At 34.3% G+C, this 23,589-nt stretch overlaps 1 protein-coding gene across 14 annotated transcripts in view; it reads right to left on the reverse strand.

Annotated features, from left to right (window-relative positions):
* The window catches only part of Lrch3 (leucine rich repeats and calponin homology domain containing 3), a 120,819-nt gene that overhangs the window by 18,061 nt on the left and 79,169 nt on the right, over positions 1-23,589 (reverse strand). For 3 of the 14 annotated variants that reach the window (XM_048794234.1, XM_015486793.2, XM_015486794.2), the window contains exons 11-19: positions 21,380-21,431; positions 20,784-20,933; positions 16,168-16,218; positions 14,106-14,159; positions 10,050-10,121; positions 6,448-6,496; positions 5,646-5,753; positions 4,242-4,345; positions 3,555-3,692 (exon numbers count right to left, since the gene is read on the reverse strand). In XM_048794234.1, coding sequence (XP_048650191.1) covers positions 3,555-3,692; positions 4,242-4,345; positions 5,646-5,753; positions 6,448-6,496; positions 10,050-10,121; positions 14,106-14,159; positions 16,168-16,218; positions 20,784-20,933; positions 21,380-21,431 — 778 coding nt within the window. The remainder of the gene's footprint in view (positions 1-3,554; positions 3,693-4,241; positions 4,346-5,645; positions 5,754-6,447; positions 6,497-10,049; positions 10,122-14,105; positions 14,160-16,167; positions 16,219-20,783; positions 20,934-21,379; positions 21,432-23,589) is intronic. The other 11 variants (XM_048794228.1, XM_015486795.2, XM_048794227.1 and 8 more) reach the window with 9 other exon arrangements.

Genomic DNA, 23,589 nt, shown 5'->3' on the forward strand with positions numbered 1-23,589 from the left:
ATTTATACACGATGGAGTATTACTCAGCACTAAAAAATGACAAAATCATGGAATTTGCAGGGAAATGGATGGCATTAGAGCAGATTATGCTAAGTGAAGCTAGCCAATCCCTAAAAAACAAATGCCAAATGTCTTCTTTGATATAAGGAGAGCAACTGAAAACAGAGCAGGGAGGAAGAGCATGAGAAAAAGACTGACATTAAACAGGGACGAGAGGTGGGAGGGAAAGGGAGAGAGAAGGGAAATTGCATGGAAATGGAAGGAGACCCTCATTGTTATAAAAAATTACATATAAGAGGATGTGAGGGGAAAGGGGAAAAAATCAAGGGAGAGAAATGAATTACAGTAGATGGGGTAGAGAGAGAAGATGGGAGGGGAGGAGAGAGGGGATAGTAGAGGATAGGAAAGATAGCAGAATGCAACAGTCACTAGTATGGCAATATGTAAAAACGTGGGTGTGTAACCGATGTGATTCTGCAATCTGTATATGGGGTAAAAATGGGAGTTCATAACCCACTTGAATCAAATGTATGAAATATGATATGTCAAGAGCTTCGTAATGTTTTGAACAACCAATAAAAAAAAAGATAAAAAAAAAAAAAAGAGATTCAGTCATCTGACAAAGGTGTCAAAACATACACTGGAGGGGCTAAGGCTGAGGCTCAGGGGTAGCACACTTGCGTGGCATGTGTGAGGCACTGGGTTCAATTCTCAGCACTGAATATAAATAAATAAAATAAAGGTCTGTCGACAACTTAAGAAAAAATATATACTGGAGAAAAGACAGCTTTTTCAAACAAATGGTGTTTGGAAAAGTGGTTTTCCATATATAGAAGAATGAGTCTAGATCCCTATCTCATGCTATACAAATGCCAACTCAAAAAGGATCAAAGACCTAGGAACAAGACCAGACACTGGTCTTAGTTCTCCTAGAAGAAAATATAAGGTCCACACTCCAACACATAAGTGCAGGCATTGACTTTCTTTCTTTCTTTGGTACCCGGATTTAACCCAGGGGCTCTTAACCATTGTGCCATATCCCCAGCCCTTTCTTGTATTTTATTTAGAGACAGGGTCTTACTGAGATACTTAGGACCTTGCTAAGTTGCTGAGGCTGGTTTTGAACTCACAATCTTCTTGCCTCAGCTTCTTGAGCTGCTGGGATTACAGGCATGCGCCATTGCACCTGACCAGGCAATGACTTTCTCAGTAGGACTTCCAAAGCTCAGAAAATAATGTCGAGAATAAATAAAGATGGGATGACATTAAATTAAAAAAGCTCCTTCATAGCCAAAGGAAACAATGTGAAGAAAGAACCTATTGGATGGAAGAAAATCTTTGCTACTTATTCTTCTGATAGAGGATTACTATCCAAAATAACTTTACACTAATATTTTTTTTTAAAAAATTAAAAAATATGAAAACCCAAACCAAACAACCCACTCAAAACCAAATCCAAAATAGAACAACAAAACCAAAACCATTTGACCCAGCTATCCCTCTCCTTAGTCTATACCCAAAGGACTTAAAAACAGCATACTACAGGGACATAGCCATATCAATGTTTATAGCAGCACAATTCACAACAGCTAAACTGTGGAACAACCTAGATGCCCTTCAATAGATGAATGGATTAAAAATGTGGCATATATACACAAGAATATTACTCAGCAATAAAAGAGAATGAAATCATGACTTTTGCAGGTAAATGGATGGAAATAGAGAAGATAATGCTAAGTGAAGTTAGCCAATCCCAAAAAACCAAATGCTGAATATTTTCTCTGATATAAGGAGACTGATTCATAGTGGGAGAGGGAGCATGGGAGGAATAGCGAACTCTAGATAGGGCAGAGGGGTGGGAGGGAAAGGGAGGGGTTAGAAATGATAGTGGAATGTGATGGACATTATTATCCAAAGTACATGTATAAAGACATGAATTGGTGTGAATATACTTTATATACAACCAGAGATATGAAAAATTTTGCGTTTTCATAAGAATTGTAATGCATTCTGCTGTCGCATATAAATAAAAAACAAAAACAAAAACAAAAAACCCCTAACAAAAACAAAAAACTTCTCAAAAGAAGAAATACAAATGGTCACTAAATATATGAAAAAAACATCTTTAGCAATTAGGGAAATGCAAATGAAAACTACACTTAGATTTCCTATTACTCCAGTTAGAACGGCAGCTATCAAGAATACAAACAATAACAAATGCTGGAGAGAATGTGGAGAAAAAGGAACGTATTTATACTGTTGGTAGGATTGTAAATTAGTACAACCACTATGGAAATCAATTGAAAGTTCATCAAAAGACTAGGAATGGAACCATCATATAACCTAGCTATACCACTCCTCAGTATTTATCCTAAAAAATTAAAGTCAGAATATTATAGAGATACATGCATATCCATGTTTATAATAGCAGAATTCACAATAGCCAAACTGTGGAACCAGCTTAGGTATTCATTAATGAATGAATAACAAAAATGTGGTATATATACATAATGGAGTTTTATTCTGCCATAAAGAAAAGTGTGAAATTATGTCTTTGGCAGAAAAATGGAGGGAACTTGAGAACATTATGTTAAGTGAAATAAACCAAACTCAAGAAGTTAAGGGTCACATGTTTTCTCTCATATGTGGAAACTAGAGAGAATAATGGAAAAGAAAGTGGTGGGTGGAGCTTATGAAAACAGAAGGGAGATCAATAAGAGTAGACAAAAGGAATCAGGGGGAAGGAGGAGGGGAAGGAAAGGAGAAATACTGGGGAATGGAATTACCAAAATTATATTGCTATATTATATACATGGACAAATATATAAAAATAAATACCACCATTATGTATAATCAGGGTGTATAAATATGTAAAATATGGAAAAATTTATTATTATTATTATTATTATAAGATTTTGTTACATATGTGTAAATATGTAAAATATGGAAAAAATTCTTTCAGTGTTTCCCCAATATCTCCCCTAAGATAAACTTCTAATTCCTTCACATGTTTCATAAGGGCTCAGCTCTCTTCTTCAACTCCTGCCATACTCAGTGTATGATTTATTCTGAACAATTTAACAATTCCTTGAATACGTCATGACCTTCTTTAGCTCTCCTATCCCCAGCTCCCGTAATGCTAGAGATTCCCTTGTGTGTGCTAGGCAAGTGCTTTTCCACAGAGCTACATTTTTTAGCCCACTTCTTTAGCTTTTGAATCTAGGAATACTGTGCCCAGAATGCCTTCTCTTTCTCTGTATTGCTGGCAAATTCCTACTCATACTTCAAGAAATTAGTTCAAATTTCACCTCTTCTAGGAAGGCCTCCCCGAACTCTCTAGGCAGTTAACTGGTTCTTTTTTGTATCTTCATAGTATACATCTTACATTTATTAGATTACTAAAAATTATTGTTAACATGTCTATTTTTCTTTAGAAGTGAAATCAAGAAGGCAGGGACTGGACCCTTTGCATCCCTAACTTCAGCAAAATGACTGCCACTATGCTTAATGAATGTCTGATAAACAGCCACTGCTTTTTAGCATTATATACTTACCACAGCTGGTGAGGGAACATGAATGCTTGGGACAGATCGAGGACGCACATGATTGGCCAAATGGCAAAGAACAACACCATCAGTTAGAGCTGCTCCAAGATCACAAGGCAGAGATACTTTTAGTCGGTACTCTATATGCTAACAGAATAGGAAAACATGTAATACAGTAATTGAAGATTGATTAACAAATAAGACATAATGGAGTTACAATGGAATACACTTAGTTGGAAATCAAGATAAAAAGGAAATAAGGAGATCATACATGTACATACACACAGCAGCTAGGCCACAGTGCCAAATACAACAGAAATTCATATACCATTTTCTGAATAAAAAGAAAACAAAGACTGGATTCTCTTTCGATTTCAAAATAAAATAGCTAACCTCTTATCACATAAGTGTATATGTATATGTGTATGTTCATATAAATTATTATTATAAGATTTTGTTATAATATGAAGCAGAAAGGAAATGAAAATAATTTCAAATGCATAGGGCTAAGAATAACCCATCTCAATTTTTTCAGTAAAAAGTTGAAAAGAATTTCTTCAGTAGCATAATTTCTTTTACATTTATCACAAAACACAGCCACAATAGATATCTACTAATTCTATGAACAAGTAATTATGGGATTATGGATTATAGTAATATCACGGAAAAAGTGCAATTCAAAGATAATATACACACTTTTCGTAGTTGTTCTATTAATTTCAGCTCTTCTTCTCTCTGCCTTGATATGGGATCTGTAGAATCAGTGGTAGGTGCAGAAGATGGGAGAGGTGAAGCATGGCCTAGAAAAATACTAACATGTTAGATAGAAAACCAATGCTAAGAAAATACATCTGTCTGATGACAATGTCCTTGCAAGGACATCATTTTCTGCTTTCTGGATTGAATTTTTAAAAATGTTTTTATTATGGAAAATTTCAAATATACATGATAATGATTACTCATTTGGCTTAACTACTGTATTTGAGCCCAAAAATGTTATCATTGAAAAAAAAATACATATACAGAAAATTATACAAATAGCAGAGATTAATAATTTTCCTCAGAAAGTGAAACAATTAATATCCTTAGAGATATTAATTAATTAGTAAATGAAACATTACTTATGCCCAAACCCTTTTGCATGCTCTGCCTATCAGTACCTAAAGGTTACCAGTATGCTGACTTCAAAAGCCATAGATTAGTTTTCTCATTTTTGAACTTTCTATAAATTAAATCATATTGTATGCTTTTGTGGTCTGGCTTCTTTTGATTAACATGATGAGATTTATCCATGTTGACGTTCAGAGTTATTTGTTCATTTTCATGACCTTTACGGTATATGCCAATGTTTAGCTATACCACAATTTATTATCCATTCTACTGATGGACATTGTATTTGGGGCTATTTTGAATAATACTGCTGTGAATATTTTTGGACATATTTTCGGTATACCTGTGTGCATATTTCTCAAAATTGTTGGTTTATGGTCATGGAGTGTACAAATGTTTGACAGTTTATCAATACAGAAAAATCTGAAAAAGCGCATTGCAGCTGGGTATGGTGGCACATCCCTCTAATCCTAGTGACTCAGGAGGCTGAGGCAGGAGTCTTGCAAGTTTAAAGTCCAGCCTCAGGAATGTAGTGAGACCCTGTCTCAAAATAAAAAATCGAAAGAGCTGGGAATATAGCTTAGTGGGAAAGTGTCCCTGGGCTCCATCCCCAGTATCAAAGGGGTCGGGGAGAAGAAGCTATATCCTCTAACTGAAGAGGATTTTATTTGTTCAAATATTCAAAACTTATTTAGCTGGATGTGGCAGTGCATACCTGTAATCCCAGCTACTCAGGAGGCTAAGATAGGAGGATTTCAAGCTCCAGGCCATCTTAGTACCCCAACCCCCCTAAATCAAAAAACATAAAAATGCTTGCTTTTAGGTGATTCTAAGCAACTTTTTAATCAAAACAGATTTAATCACAGGTATCTGCAGAGTTTAAAGCTTTTGGTATATAAGTTTAAAAGATGTTACAGTTTATGTCTTGTATAAAGCACCTTTCCAGCCCCAACCCTATCCTGCCCCATTTTCAAAATCACTATCACCTACCTTTATTTGTTTCTGCCCTGACAGCTGCTCGGAAAAGGAAACTTTCAGGGCGCAGGGGTTGATTTCTCTGGATGGTAGCAGGAAAAGAATATGCAGGGGAATGATGAACTAAATCAGTATGGAAAAAGCAAAATGAAACGAAAGATGGAAAGCAAATTAAATATAATGTAGATGTACATGTCACAGTCACAAAAGTTCAGTAAGTAGTACATACAGAAAAAATCAAACATGGCAATATGATATAAAATGATACTTTTTTTTTTTTGTACTTAGGATTGAACCAAAGAGTGCTCTATCACTAAGCTACATCCCAAGCCCTTTTTATTTATTTTTTTATTTTAAGACAGGTTCTCAATAAGTTGCTGAGGCTGGCCTGGTACTTGTGATCCTCCTGCCTCAGCCTTCTGAGTTGCTGGCATTTCAGGTGTGTGCCACCATGCTTGTTAAGAATTCTGTTTACTAACGAAAAATCTGGCATAGAAAAGTAATCCTTAGAGAAGGGTTTTTAATTCTCATGTTATTTTTGGTATATCAATAAATACAGAAAAATGCTAATATACTGAACATACCCTCTTGCAAATCTATAGCCCTGCTGGCTCAAGCTCATTTGTTCTCATCAAATGGCTAAGTAGTTGAATAACCAGTTGAATTAAAAAGTGGGAAATGTTTAGAAAGTTTTCAATTTGTGTCTGATTTCTGTCTCAGAAAAAGAAGTCAGTTCTCTAACTAATCAACTTGTTCAAGAAAATTCTGGTTAAGAATTAGATCTTGATATGGTTAACTGTACTTTTGTGTCTATTACCTGTTTCTGTTGTAGGTGAACTTGATAAGGCAGTAGATCTGTCATCACTCTGTGGAGAAAGACACAGCAATAATTATTAATCAAGAAGACAAACTTTCCACATTTATGTTAACTTTGGGACTACATTAAAAAAAACCCAAAACCAAAAACCCATGCAACTCTCCTTCAAATTTAAGTCTTAGAATGAAAATTAAGTGAAAAGAATTAATCTCGTACATTATTTTAAAAAAATATATATTTTTTTAGTTGTAGACAGACACAATACCTTTATTTTACTTATTTATTTATTTTTTATGTGGTGCTGAGGATCGAACCTAGTCCTGCACACGTGCTAGGCAAGCACTCTACCACTGAGCTACATACAACCCCAGTCAAACTTTTTGTGTTTATGTAAAGTATTATCTAAAAATAACAGGTATTTCCAAAGACTGAGAAATCATCACTATAAGGTACAAAATACATGGGAAAGAATAAAATTTTATTTTCTAATAGCAATTCTCTGGAATAATTTCTAAAATACTTTTTCCTCTGGAGAATAATATTTAATCTTTTGGAAAACAGGAAACAGGATTCTTCATTCAATTAGAAACAAATGTGTTTACAAGATGATGTCTTTTCTAGAATAGTATTTGATTTCAATTCATTGAAGAACAGTACTGTAAAAAGGAGGAGGAACTAGCTAAAATGGTATAAAGTTTACGTAAAAAAAGGGGAACTTAAGATAAAAAACATATTCAATGGCTGGGTTAAAGATGTTGAAGGTTTGGCAGGAGAGCAGAATCAAGAAGTCTTGACATCTAATTAAATTTAAACATAACTTTATGGTATATTAGGCATTTCTAAACCAAAATGACTTTAAAACTAACACACACACACATATCTGCTCCCTCCCACCCTACCCAGGGCTCAATAGTTTCAAAAATCTCATATCTCTAGTTGAATTTGGGTCAGATAAAATAAATGATGACAGAATTTTAATTGCAAACAACAATGACAAGGAAAGAGCCATGCAGTTGAGAATATTCTTGGACAGATTTAGAGACAATTTTCTGGTAATGATTCCTTAGTTTGATATTTATGGGCTGAGAGTCAAGATTTAAATGTTAAGATTTAAAAAGCAAGCTGGGCTTGCAAGGCATGGTGGCATACCTGTAATCTCAGTGACTCGGGAGGCTGAGGCAGGAAAATTGCAAGGTCAAGGCCAGCCTCAGCAATTTAGTGAGACTCTGTCACCCCCCAAAAAAGGTGTGTGTGGGGATGCGGGGAGGCTGGGGATGTGGCTCAGTTGTGAAGCGCCTCTGGGTTCAATTCCAGGTACCGCCCCCCCCCCCAAAAAAAAGCCAACAAGAAGCTTTGCTCTTGACTGAGGCAGAAACAACATGTTCATCAAGATTATAGATGTATATAATCTATATTTTAGGTGTTGAAAAAAAATGGAAACTTTAATAAATTTAAAACAAGAGTAATAGGAATTAATAAAAAGGAATCAACAGGCAAATGAGGCAAAAGCTGGATACTTTAGATGGAAACAAAAAGACTACTGTTATTTTCAAAGATATGAGCTAGGAAGGAGAAAGTTAGCTAAATGAAGACTGGCTGAAATACCAATGGTATAAGTAGAAAAAACATTTAAAGGCAAAAATTATTCTAGATAAAGGAAAAAATATTTTTAAAAATTTAAAATAATTATTCATAGGATACAGACTAGAAATTTAACATTTTAAAGAATAAAAGAAAGTTAATGGGCAGCTAGCTTTATTGGATAAGAAGGAAGAGCCAAAACAAATGATGCTGAAGGTCAGCAAATGTTCTCTACCTCCAGAAACAGCAACTGATACCATGCAACTCACCTGTGAAAGAAACTAAAGCCAGAAGGCAGGAAACTGTTAAAAGGATGACTTTTAATATACTTTTATTGAAACTATAAATCTACATGACTTGCATTTTAGGACACTATAAAATAATTAGTTGAAATCACATTGGGATCATTAATTATATTTGGGAATTCTTGGAGAACCAGACAGAAAACAAAAAGATTATAAAATAATCTCAGAAGTTGACATGAACTCAAATTCTAAGCCTGGCTAAGAAACAACAATAAGAAATTATGCCTACATAACCCACTTGAATCAAAAAGTGTGGAATATGATATGTCAAGAAATTTGTAATGTTTTGAACAACCCACAATAAAAAATAAAAAACAAAAAAAGAAATTATGCCTAAATTCAGTACATAACTGCTGTAAAGATAAAAATAAAGAATAAATCTTTAAAACTAGTAATTTGAGGGGCTGGAGTTGTGGCTCAGTGGTAGAGTGCTTGCCTAGCATGTGTGAGGCACTGGGTTCGATTCTCAGCACCACATATAAATAAATAAAAGTCCATCAACAACTAATAAAATATTTTAAAAAATCTACTCATTTGACAGTCAAGCAGGCTGGTAGAAACAAAGTCATAGCCACTTTTATAGAGAAACTTTGGTCTGGATCATGCAACTTTTGGCACATTTGTATATGGCCTTTATTAGCTATGACTCAGATTAAAAGTGCCAATGCCATGAGATATCCCTTGAGTATAATGAATTAACTTCTCTCTCACACATGTAAAATGGTTTACCTTCCTTGAGAGAATTGTGGAAAAAAAAAAAAGTAACCAAAATAACTTTCTGTTGTACAAATAAGGAACTCAACTGAGAATAATTGGAAAAAATGTTAACATGGAAAATAACGTAGGTAGTTTTTTCAGGGTCAAGTAGAGAAGTACACAGTGGTAAATAATAGCTTTCAAATATAAAGAATCTTACATAAAGATTGTTAAGTAATGGAAAAAAGAAATCAGTACATGCCATAGCCAGAACAGATACGTTAGTCAAAGAGAGGATCTTGACAGTGAGAAGTTTTAATAATTTCTTATGTATACTAAAATAAAGATGCAATTATCATTCCCAGAGGCCTTAAAAAATAAAATACTACAGGCTCTAAATTTTTAGAATTTAGACTAAATTTTTCTAAAAGGTGGAATTTATCATCTAATATTACTGTTGACATAAAGCAAAGGGTGGCAATTTTTTTTCTTAAAAGGCCAAACAAACATTTAGGCTTGCAGATTGTTATAATCTCTGTCACAACTATTCCAACTCTGCTGTTTATTGCAAAAGCAGACACAGACAATAAATACATAAACAAAAGGGATTGGCTGTGTACCAATAAAAGTTTTTTGTTGTTATTGGTTTTTTTTTTGGTACCAGGGATTAATCTGGGGGCACTTAACTACTGAGCCACATCTCAAGGGCTTTTTATATTTTATTTTGAGACAGGGTCCCATTAAGTTGCTTACTTCACTAAGTTGCTGAGGCTGGCTTTGAACTCATTGTTCTCCTGCCTCAGCCTTCTGAGTTGCTGGGATTACAGGCATGTACCATCACACTTTCAAAAAATTTCAAGTGAAACCAGTGTTAAACTCAAATAGTTTTATAAGCTTAGGCATATTTCATACAATCCTAGATTTCAGATTGTTGCTATCACCAATCTATTGGAAAATTTAAGACCTACTTTGTGCACACCCTCCCCAAATTTCCTGGTGAAATAATGTAACAAAAGATACCTTAAGAGGCGTGAAGGCAGAAGAATGAAGCAGGGTAACAGCACAGCCCACTTGATTCAACCCTGACAGCGACTAAATTTCAAAAAGAGGAAGAGAAGAAACAGAAGGCAGCATTTATGTTAGCAAAATGCCAGGCAGGCAGATCTGATCAGTGAAATTAGAGAAGGAAAAGTCATTGACAAACTTTTCAAAATGTTTTACCAAGGTTATTAATAAGTTTGAAGGAGAATATTTTGGGGGAAAAATCCCCATCATTTATACAACACAGGATCTCTACCTGAATAATTCAGGATATTTGTAATATCTCATACCATATTAATGAAGAACCAAGAGGCATGAGTTAATAAAAATTATTTTACACAGAAATAAAACTAAGAACATCAATATTTTTAGCAAAATAGTTTTCAAACTATTGAGTCCTTTGCTGTTCCTATAGCAGGGAAAATGAACCAGTCAATTTTAACTGAGCAGAACTGGCTTCAGAACAATATTTTAAAAATATTAATCCAAATTAATTTATTATAATCCAATTTAAGGCTCTGATGTGAGAACACAGGACATAACAATTCTGTATCACACCTTAAGGATAAACTAGCATTTCATTTCTGCCTCTGTGAAATTCCAAATGACCTATAAGAGGGTAGGGAAGAATCCCCCTACCCCCTGTTTTTAATCCTTTATCTTTCACCAGCCAACATACAACTAGTTAGGTATATTACAGATATTATAAGAAATACTGTTAGAAACTAATGTCTATGTATGATTATTACTCAACATTTGAAATTAAAATAAAAAAGAAGCCATTATATAGATTTTTGATTATAGCTAAGACGGTCAAGACATAGAACTTTTTCCTTTTGCCACATGGGAAATAAAAATCAGAGAAGATTTTTCAGAAAGGAACTGAATAAGATTTACCTACTATGACAATAAAATGGCAAAAGCTTAAAGCTATTAAGGTCTTTATAAATTAAATAATAAAAAAAATTAAACTAGGGATACATCATGGGATAAATGAACAAAAACATAGGTGGGCATTTATTTATTTATTTTGGTATCAGGGATTGAACTCAGGGGTGCTTAAACACTGAGACACATCCCCAGCCCATTTTTGTATTTTATTTAGAGACAGAGTTGCTTAGGGCTCGCTAAGTTGCTGAGACTGGCTTTGAATTCACGATCCTCCTGCCTCAGCCTCCTGAGCTGCTCCCGACCATGCCCAGCATAGGTGGGCATTTATAAAAGGGTCTATGTGTATTTAATAGGATAAATACACCTTTTTTTTCCCCCCCTAGATAGGGTCTTTCTCTGATGCCCAGGCTGGTCTTAAACTTTGTGGACTTGTGATCTGCCTGCCTTAGCCACCCAAGTAACTGGGACTATAGGCATGCAACACCATGCCTGATTACAACTATATTTTTAATGATAATTAGTAGAGAACAGTATATATATTTTTTATTTTGACAAAAAAGCATGTAACCAATAATATATTTCTGTGACAAAATCTATTTTAACACAGAAACAAATATTGTGCCAAAGAATAAGACCATGACAATGGTAAGACAAGTGTATGCTTCATCTGTTCAGATTTCCTAGACTTCCTTTTAATTAAATGTTTTGGAACTACAGTCAATCTCAAATATAAAAAGTCTAGAAGCCACCGGGTGCCGTGGTGCACACCTGTAAGCCTAGCTAATCAAAAGGCTGGGGTAGGAGGATTGCAAGTTTGGGTCTAGCCTCATTTTGCAATTCAGTGAGGTCCTGTATCAGAATAAAAATACAAAAGGTTAAGGAATGCAGTACAGGGAGACATAAGAGGTTAAAAGCAACAGGCACTTGAGATGCGGCCCTAAAAGAATATTAGTGTAACTGGCATTAAATGTTACTAATATATATTTCAAATCCTAAATTACAAGGTCTTTAAATCAAATTCAACCTTTTCCTTCTTGTAACATCAGACATGTTCATGACAAAACAATTTAATGAGCAATTATTAGATATATAACATTTATGTGTTCATTCAATAAATATTTACTGAGCACCTAATATATTCCCAGGAACTATGGTGGGGCCAGGGTATGAAAGGGTAAATATGACAGAGAATATCCTTGTGCCCCTGAAGCTTACAGTCTGGTAGTCCAATAGGGGAAATATATTTTTAAAAAATGTAAATGAAAGTACTATAAAGAAAAAAATAACAACGAAGACAATTTGATTTGAGGAAAGGAAGCCATAGAAAACTATTTTGAAGATGAGACATTGTTAAACAGACACCTGATTAATGAGGAGGAATCAATCAAAAGGAATATGCAGGGAGGGAGAGGCATTCTGGTGTAAGGAGAGAACAGCCCTTTGCAAAGGTCCTCAGGTGGGAAAGGGCTTACCATATCTGTAGAGCTGGGAAAAATCCTAGAGTGAGCCCAGATATGAGCCTGGAGAGGCAGGCAGTAGCCAGAGCACAAAAGCTTTGAGGCCAGGTTAAGAGGTCTAGACTTCAAGAGCAATTTAATGTCTTCGAAGAATAATTTTGAGAATATCAAAGCTATATGATTTAAAATATGACTTACGAAATATGATTTAAAATAGGACTCTTTTGTTCAGGGTTAGCTGGATATTATTTGGCATACAAAAAAATGTGAGATTTGTTTTTAAAGGCCACCTATACTTACAAAGTCAATATGGTTCTTGGTGTACATGTTCTACCTTTCCAACATGCATACTGATAATACATACAAGTATATATGTTTTGACAAATGGTTGAAGGATGTTTCAAATTTCATGCTAAGGAAATTTTGCTTTTTTTTTTTTTTCAATTTCTGCTTTTTTCTTGAAAAAAACTATTGGGCACTCAGACTTATATCACTCACAATATGTGTTATTAAATCTCATCTTCAGTGCCTGAACTGTTTTCAGTTACAATGTAGGAGCAATATAGCAAATATAGCAGGGTATTTATTGCAGGTCCTTGAGTGAGCCAGACCTAGACTGAAACCTCGCCTTACACTTACCAGCTAAGTGACCTTGGAAAGGCCACATTTTGGACAAGATATTCTATGCCTCAGTAATTACTTATGAAATGGTGCTAAATTTAACCTTAACTCTTGCTATGAAAATTGAATGAGATAATTTTGTGTGCAGATCATCAGCAGTCCTATCTTTCCATATTAATTTAAACTAATTTTATTTCTCATGCCAATTCCACTAAAACTCCAGAGACTGGTGATTGTATTCATTTGTAAAACTGCCAGTTAAAATGTGCTTTATCTATCTCAAAGGAAATGAAGATTGGAGAATACATAGAAAATTTAACAAACAATGGAAGTTTCTGTAGTAGGAGTCTCACATGAAAGCATGCAATTTATATAGTATGCACAATGGCAACAGTTTCCAGCACATAGGACAGAATTTGCTATAGACATTAGCCTTTTGAACTGCTAGTTTTCATTACTATTATAGAATAATAACATAAAACATGATGGGAAAAGCAATTCTATAAATGGTTAGAATTCTCTTGCAAGGCTAATCAGCAGATAGCATTCCAGTTAATGTTTTTTTTTTGAGTTTAAAGAATGGTCATGGAGGGATAATCTTGAGATGCAAATATTTAAAACCTAAGTCTGGGATTTTTAGTAGCTTATAATACATAATAAATAGGATACCAAATATATAATTGTATAATTAGTATCACAGAGTAAGGGGTTTCATTTAACATACAGATGACTCATGAGTCAAATTATGATTAATAAAGTATCACCTGGAATTAGAAAAGACATTTAAAAAACTCTAACATAAAGTCAATGTGGTTCTCAATGTAAATGTTTCATCTTGGGAAGCACTAACATGTGAATCATAGCTGCAGAACTCTGAAACACTTGGTAAATCACAAATGGTAAAGCAGTGAAATAGTTCTAGTTGTTTATAAAGCATTTAGTAATGATGCTCATCATGTTTTATGGTATTTTACCATAATTAGATAATTTCTGAGTGAAAGCACAATAACTATTCTTCAATATTTAGAAATAGCAGCATAAAACTCCATTTTGCATAAACTCTTACCACTAACAAGGCACTATCATCAGTGTGTTGAGACCTTCTGGATGGGAAAGGACACTGGAGATGTGGAAAAAAATGAATCCAATCAAAAACAAACTACGCACACAAGCGATACATTTAAAAAATACGCACACAAGGAAAGAGACATAAGTCACTTTTGAAGAGCTGACACATAGGATCATGTTCACAATCACTTGGAATTCATATACAATAGCCAATAAACACTGATGTTCTTCCAAAGAGTTTAAACAACTTCAAATATGATCTTTTTTTAACTTTTTTTTTATTTGTAGATGAATACAATACCTTTATTTATTTATTTTTATGTGGTGCTGAGACTTGAACCCAGTGCCTCACACATGCTAGGTAAGCACTCTGCCACTGAGCTACAACCCCAGCCCTTCAAATATGACCTTACTGCCTAAAAAACCCTCTAAGGAGGGATCTGGGGTTATTTTCTGTTCACAGAAGAGAAAGCTGATACCTGATATAATATAAAGAATTTGCAGTCATCTAGTGAACCAGTGGTAAATTTAAAAATAAATCCTAGAGACATGATTTCTGGTGTATAAATGGTAGAATTTTCTTGCAAGGCTAATCTGCAGACAGCATTCCAGTTAATGTTTTTCTGAGTTTAAAGAATAGTTAAGGAGGGATAATCTTGAGATGCAAATATTTAAAACCTAAATCTGGAATTTTTAGTAGCTTACAATACATAATAAATAGGATACCAAACATAAAGTTGTATAATTAGTATCACAGAGTAAGGGGCTTCATTTAACATACAGGTGACTCATGAGTCAAATTACATCTCTTCATTACCTTTCTCTGTAAATAAGGTATAATTAAACAATTTAAACCTATACATTTTTTTTAGTGAAGCTTTAGTTTTCAGAGAATGAATTACTCAAGAACAATCATCAAAAAGGAAATGTCGGGGTAAAAAATGGAAAATGTATTATTAAGCATATCACACTCTGATTGTCAAAGGCTTGTACAGAATTATTATTATGTGAAAACAACTAAAAATGTCTCAATGACTTTTTCAGGTATTATACAAATATATAAAGTTCTCATATAAATAGAATTAGTTATTATAGTTCAATAAGATTTTAAAACACTTTTCTAATGGACATTTTTAGAGCAGATTATGCTAAGTGAAGTTAGCCAATCCCTAAAAAACAAATGCCAAATGTCTTCTCTGATATAAGGGGGGTGACTCAAAATGGGATAGGGAGGAAGAGCCTGAGAAGAAGACTACCACTAAATAGGGAAGAGAGGTGGGAGGGAAAAAGAGAGAGAAGGGGAGTTGCACAGAAGATGGAAGGAGAACCTCATTGTTATACAGAATACATATATGATGTTGGGATGAGAAAAAGAAAAAAAAAAGTGTGTCACTTTGGATTGTATAGAGAGAAAGGATAGGAGAGGAGGGGAGGAGTGGGGGGATAGGAAGGGCAGCAGAATAGAATAGACATTATGATTGATATATGTACATTCCATGTATGTATTATATGTCAAAATACATTCTGCTGTCATGTATGACTAAAAAAAAATAAATCATATGGTACTTAAAAAAATAAAATATAAACATTCTAAATATATTTTCTCATACTAAAAAAACTTGGGTTGTCTGTCTATCTATCTATCTATGAGGTATTGGGGACTGATCCCAGTACCTCAAATTCACTATTTCCCATACCTATTTTCCTCCAATTTGTTCATTTCTATTATTATCACAAATAATAATCTTAGAGCTTCTAGGATTATCTTGCATTATAGAGAACATTTTGAAATGGATAAGAAGGGGATGATGTCCCTAGCAGAGATGAGGAGGGTAAGAAATCTCTAGAGTGATATACATGTAGATGAATACATACATATAAAATCCTGACCTAGAAATTTTGATAATCCCTAGCCTGTATCTTCTTAAGTACAATTTTGTGATGGAAAAAAGAAAAAAGGCAATATTTTGATCACTGAAAGAATGATAATCACTTCAAAACATTTCATTCCCACTATAAAAATAATAAATCCCTCCCCCAAAGTAATTATATAGACTTACCTCACCATCTGTGGGGGGTTGTTGCTTTTGTGGACTTTGTGATGCTTTTTGCTACATGCCCCAAACCCCCACAAAAAAAGAAAGTTGGTCAGAATCTGGAACACATATTTGAAATGGTAAACTGTATTTACTAAAACAATTATAGTAATTTCCTTATTTTTTATATATGACGCTTTATGTTACACCCTACCTTAAATATTTTACAATTTAAATGAAGAAAAACAACAAACTATACTATCATATTTCTATCAGTATTTAAAAAAGAAAAAAGAAATTTAAAACTTTATGTATACCTATATACACATTGTGCCATAATATTCTTTCAATATTCTCTCAATATGAACTCAATCCTTCTTCTCTAATGGCTTTAAATATCATGCTAATACTGACAACTTGAATTTTCTATTAGCTAAGTCTCAGACATTTTCAATTGCTTATTCAAACTCTACTTGGAAACTCAATGTCATTGCATTATCAACATATGCAAAACCAAATTCACTATTTAGTATACCTATTTTCCCCCAATTTGTTCATTTGTTATTATCACAAATAATACCAATATCAGTGTATTCAGTGTTTTACAATGTGTTCTTACACACAGTTTTCTCAAGTGACTTTTCTTATTCTGTGAAATAAACAAAAACCATAATTCAGAGATGAGGAAACTGAGCAAAGAGCTTATGGGGCAAGTACAAATTTACACCTTTCTTCTGACCTCAAATCCAACATACTCCCCACATGCTAGATTCCCACTAAAACCTTTCATTTAGTCTCAAAACTTTGCTTTGGGACCTTCTTTTCTTCATTCATCTTCATGATTTATTCATCATTTGTCACTACATATCTATTGTGCAAAGTATAAAAATGCTTCTTTTGAAATGCCTCTTGATAAAATTCACTGTAGGGCTGGGGATATAGCTCAGTTGGTAGAGTGCTTGCCTCACATGCACAAGGCCTGAGTTCAATCCCCAGAACCATGAAAAAAAAAAAAAAAAAATCCACTGTAGTGCTCTGTGTGGTGGTGCACACCTATAATCCCAGCTACTTGTGAGGCTGAGGCAGGACAATGGTAAGTTCAAGGCCAGCCTGGGCAATTTAGCAAGACCCTGTTTCAAAATAAAAAATGGGAATGTAGCTCAGTGGTAGAGTGTTCCTGGGTTCAACATCCCTTACTGGACAAAATCCACCGTAGTAGAGTATTAAATATTAGGTATATCTATCATAATTCTGAAAGTTAACACTTTATAATTAAATATTGTAAGAAACAAAAGGTACAGAATAGTTCAATAACTTTCCAAAAATCAAGCACATACAAAGGACAAAGTTGGATTCAAATTCAGATATTTCTAATTCTAAACTCATGTCACTATGTAACTCTGTCAACCCTCTGTCACCTTAGAAATCTTCTAGTTTTATGTCCTCACTTTGCACCATTTTCTTAATTAATGCAATTACCATTTTATTTCTTCTTTCTAGCTCTTTCTTCCTGACCTGTTCTAACATGAGTAGACTAGTTTTTCAGAAGTATTTATATTTTTTTTGCTTTTCTCCTACTTAAGAACTTAAAATTGTTCTCTTCTGCCTAAATTAGATTATGATTTAATTTGACATTTAATCATGACCATCTGTAGTGTAATTATTTATCTCTTACTAGCTATGTAACTTCTACAACAAAGAAAGCTAAAATTGAGTAAATTTATGAAAAATGCATAGAATAGCACCTAGGGTATAGTAAGTGTTAGCAATGATCAATTATTGAGGGGCAGTATAGCATTATGGTCAGAGTAGGGTCTGGAGCCAGTCTGCTTACAAGCATTCTTGCTCTGTGGCTTACTAGCAGAGTATTTGACCTTAATCTTAGGCAAATTGTTATCCTCCCTGAGCATAAAAAGAGAATATCCTAGTACTTATCTTATTTGACTACTGGGAGGACCAAAGGAGTTAATATAAGTGCTTGAAACAGTATGTGGGGTAAATAGTGATCATTCAGTAAATTTAGGAAGTATCATCAGCATCATCTTTACCATCTCACCAATTCATTTTTTCTATTGGTCTTCAATAAGAACTCAAACCAAGATGGTACTTTGCTTAAGTGCCATTATTACTGATGTTGTTTTGGTACTAGAGATTGAACTCAGGGGCACTTTACAACTGATCTACATCCCCACCCTTTTTATTTTGAGACAGGGTCTCACTAAGTTGCCCAGGCTGGCCTTAAATTTGCAATCCTCTTGTTTCAGCCTCTCAGCCTCCCAAGTAGCTGGGGTTATTACAGATATGTGCCACCACGCCTGGCAAGTGCCATTATTTTAAATGTATAACTTAATAAAGCTCGTTCCTAGCTCATGACCTATTCATAAATTCTTGCAACGCAGAATAAACTCATCTTTAGACCATCATCCATTCTTTTCTTCCTGGCTACCCATTCGTTCTTCTAAGTCCCTTGTCACTTCCTTCTGAGGTCAATTCTGATACTTGTTTTCTAATTTCTCCTTTGTCTTTGATTCAAAACTAGTACTTTTTATTATAAGCTATCTTATTTTCTGTTTTATGTATATATTTGTTTTACCCTAATAAGATCTAAGCTGTGTCTGGTGGGCATAACTTGTATATTAAGCATTTTTTTATTGCTTATACAGGTACATAATAGCATTCTATAAGGATCTATCATCAAGTCAGTGAATGAATAAATTAACAAGTTAGGCTTTAGACTAAAGCCTTCTGACTATGAAAATGAATTAATTGTATATAATTACATAGCTTAATTTCCCTAGACCTGCAGATTCCTTGTCTGTGAAACATGATGAATACTCTCATCTTCTCCATTACAAAAATTAAATAAACCAGGGTTGCAGTTGTGGCTTGGTGGTAGAGTGCTTGCCTGGCACGTGTGAGGCACTGGGTTCAATGCTCAGCACCACATAAAAATAAATAAATAAATAAACCGATAAAGAATTTTGATTAGTTTTAAAAGGACTAAAAAGAAGAGACATCTCAGGATAGATAGACGGGACAGAAGGACTGAGAGATAATACAGTTAGTTGAGATAACTTTTCAGAGCTCTATAAAGTTCTATTTGGAAGAATATTAATTTTATTTTTTTTGCCATTGGTCAAACAATATGACTTCTTCTTCTTCTTTTTCTTCTTATTATTTGGTACTGGGGATTGAATCTAGGAGCTCTCAACCACTAAGCCACATCCCCAGTCCTTTTTATATTTTATTTGGAGACAGCGTCTCTCTGAGTTGCTTAGGGCCTTGCTAAGTTGCTGAGGCTGGCTTTGAACTCATGATCCTCCTGCCTTAGTCTCCCTAGCTGCTGGCATTACAGGCATGTGCCTCAGCACCCAACTATCTGACTTAATTTTGACAGCAAATATTAGGCACTGGAACTTTTCAGATAAAGAAGAATCAGGTGAGAAAAGAGCTAAAGATCATCATTATGGGCTTGTTATATTTTGGGGCGGGGGGGAAAGCAAAATTGTCAGGTTAAACAGTAAAACAGATGAGTACAGTACTTTAAAAGGTGGTCTTTGGTTAAACTTATCAAACAAAGGAAAGAAAGCTTTTAGAAGATAAAAATGATTCATTCATTTAACAAATATCTATTGAACTTTTCTGTGGGTTCAGAACTGCTAAGTTTTAGGGATATAGCAACTAAGTAAAAAAGACATGGTTCTTATCTTTGTGTAGTTTGCAGGAACATGGAGAGAAATATATTAAGCTTACAAAATTACAAACAATTAATCATGAAGAAAATTACAAAGCAATTTCAGAATGAAAAGATAAATCACACAAATAAAATAAGATGATCAAAATTCATATGCTACAACAGAGGCTACAAAATGTTAAGAAACATTAACTGGGGTTACTGAGTGGATATGGGGAAGAAAGGGAAAGAATCACAGATGATTATAAAGGGCTGGGACTGTAGGTCAGTGGTAGAGTGTTTGCTTAGCATGTGAGGCACTGGGTTTGATTCTTAAAAATTAAATTTTAAAAAGATGATTATAAAAAATGAAGCCTGTGAGTTTAGCAAATTTTTGGTATATTTACTAGAGTGAAGAAGTAGGAGAGAGGTTTGGACAATGAGATTTCATGCTTGCATGGCATTTTTACAGTTTACCCAGCACTTTCAGTTTTATGATCTTACTGATCTTTACTATGACTCTAGAGATCAAAGAAAGCTGGATAGTAAAGTGATATGTCCAATGGCAGTGTGCTAATTAAGAGGAAGCAATTATTGTGAAAAAGGAAGATCATCATTTCTATTATCTTATAATCACTCACTACTAGGGGAGACAGTCACTCTATTTACTCAAGATTCCTTACAATAAGAGAAAAAAAAATGATGTTTAAATTAAGACAATAAAAACTGACAGGGCTGGGGCTGTAGCTCAGAGAGCTTGCCTAGCACTTGTGAGGCACTGGGTTGGATCCTTAGCACCACATAAAAATAAATAGATAAAATAAAGGCATTCTGTCCATTTACAACTACAAAAATAAATACATACTTAAAAAAAAAAAAAAAAAAAAAAGAACTGACAGTCTCCACAGAACAAATAAGCACTTCTAAGAACTTTAAGAGTATCAGTCAATGAGTTCAAATGAATCACCTTGACAAAATCCAGGACAGCATCTCTCTGAATCTGCTTAGTCCTTATTTTCTCCTCCTCATACTGCAGGGCAGCAAGCTGTGCTTCTCTCCTAGTGCGCTCTACTAATAGTTCTTTTCTCCGATGAAGTTCCAAGTCTGTATGTGACAGCTGCAACAAAGGTATCATTTTGTACATGCAAATGGAGATGAGAATCAACTTATCAAGATTCCCTATTAATACAGGCAAATAATGTTAATTTAAGTAACTTTGCAGTCACCTAGCATTTTTTTCAATGTGTTTATTCCTAATCTTTTCCATCTTTGCGCTTTCTTACACCTACTATAAAGCTATTACTATAGATAAAGTTTCATTTTCTGTCTGGTGTCTGAAAAACAGCAAATACCATGTGCATGTTGTATTATCTGACCAAGAAGACAGTGTACAAGAGTGCACAATTTAATGGCAATTTAATGGCCACTACAGGTTTGGCTAGAAGTCCAATGTGCTATCCATTTTGCCACAGTTAGTTACTCTTATGGCAATTTAAGTACTCCATTTTAGTTTTTAAAAATCAAAGTTGAAACACAAAAATAAATGAATCTGCTAATATTTACCTGATTGTGACTTGGTGATAGTGATAAGTGAGAAGATGGCTCAACTGGAACCCTGATCCAAAAAAAAAAAAAAAAAGAAAGAAAAGGAAAAATTCTTTGATACAGACACATAAGGGACAAGTGAAATGTTTATCATTACTGTATCTTTCTGTTATATCAGTAAGATGTTTAGGTAGCACTGAAAGAGTAACTGCATTTTGTAAACTTAAGACTAAGTCATTAAATTTAACCACAGAAATAACTAATGTCTCCAACTCATATTTCATGTGATGGTATCACTGATTATTCTACAGCTAGTTAACAACTGTCAGTGTCAGACGATACTGACATACAGCTAGTTGGGATCACTTTTCAAATGGTATCATTTCTTTATGATATATACAACTATTATCGTCTTTCCTCCTATGACCGGAACAAGATACATGTAAATTGAGATCCTTTTATATACAAAGCCATTTTATCAACAGAAATCTGGAATACTACAAAACCTGGGAACTGTACTTGTAAAGCACTTCTATACTTATTTTCAACTGATAAAAAATAATTTTAATAACAAAGATTCTGTTGACTTTTATTCTTAAGAAAGAGATGAAGCTCTATTTGATACTTAAAAACAACAAGTACTGGGGCTGGGGTTGCAGCTCAGTGGTGGAGCGCTTGCCTAGCATGCGTGAAGCACTGGGTTCGATCCCCGGCACCACATTAAAAAAATAAAATAAAATAAAGGTATTATGTCCATCTGCAACTAAAAGATACATATAAAATAACAGGTACTATCTGCCTCTTAGTGTTATTAATGCTAATTATTATACTCTGATATTTACCCTTTTTCTGAACCAGATTTAGTGTCTTAAGTCTCTGTAACTCATTTTTGTGCCTGAAACTAAAAATGTTGGAGTAATGACTTTCCGACATTTAGTACCTGAAATCTGAAATAATTATTAGCCTGTCAGGGTGATTTAAATGCACTGAAATAAGTATGCTATCAGAGAAATAAAAACAAATCTTCAAAGCACTAATAGTTCTCATTACTCCTGTGATGGCTGTGAAAAGTTAAAGATGGAACAGGGAAGCCTGGCATATGCAAATGGTAGTAAAGAAGACATCTGAATCTGAGAATGACCCAGTTCTTCCATACCAATCACCAGGTGGTAATGTTGGGCCATTACAGCTTTGTTATTCCTCAGTGTTGCCATGATCTTCATGTTGCATGACTTTTTTTTTTTTTTTTTTTTTTTTTTTTTTTTTATCTATAAACACGTTCTCCAATATAAGCATCTCCTACTTTTCAAATAGGATCTTTTTTTTTTTTTTGTAAAATATTGCCCTGCACATGATAGGTAGTTTAGCCTCAAAGCCTGCCAGTATCACCTGCAGCTCATTTTGGCAACCAATTCCCACAATACATAAACACATTTCCAAGTATCCTCTTGGGAGTGGTGCTGTATACTTTGTTGAGAAACACTGGTCTATCTTAAGTGAACTGCCAGGCATGGTGGCACACACCTGTAATCCCAGTGGCTTGGGAGGCTGAGGCAGGAGGATCTGGAGTTCAAAGCCAGCCTCAGCAATGAGGCTCAACTCAGGGAGACACTGTTTCTAAATAAAATACAAAATAGGGCTGGGGATGTGGCTCAGCAGTTGAGTACCCCTGAGTTCAATCCACAGTATCAAAAAAAAAAAATGTGTGTGTGTATCATAACATACATACATATATAAATAGATAGACACATATATATGAACTGAAACTTAAGCTACATTATTACTGTTCTTTTCTCACTTTTTAAAAAATATTGGTTCCAAAACTTTTGAGGTATTCACAACATTCCCCCCAACACACACACACTTTTTTTTTTAAATGAAACTTGCTGAGTGGCAGAAGTATTGTAGCATACTGCAGTAGAAGCTGTTCTTAAGCACTGATGGAGCTGGAGCTGGTGATATAAACGACTATAAGCTCATAATTTCCTGCTCATTGGACAGGTGGACATCTTACTTTGCCTAGATGCCTAGACTTGTGCCTGAGATGCTGACTCTCTGATAAAATAACAGAGGCAATGGGAATAATCTACCATCCACACAAACCTACACAAATCTCCAAGGTTTGGCCTAATTCAATGAATTATTTATTAGTTTAAAGTTATTAAACTTCCTTGAGCCTCAACTTTCTCGTTTATAAAAAATGAGGATAATTATGTATCCTCAGTAAG

Source organism: Marmota marmota, unplaced genomic scaffold (assembly GCF_001458135.2).
Source record: "Marmota marmota marmota unplaced genomic scaffold, marMar, whole genome shotgun sequence".
In the NCBI taxonomy this organism is placed as follows: Eukaryota; Metazoa; Chordata; class Mammalia; order Rodentia; family Sciuridae; genus Marmota; species Marmota marmota.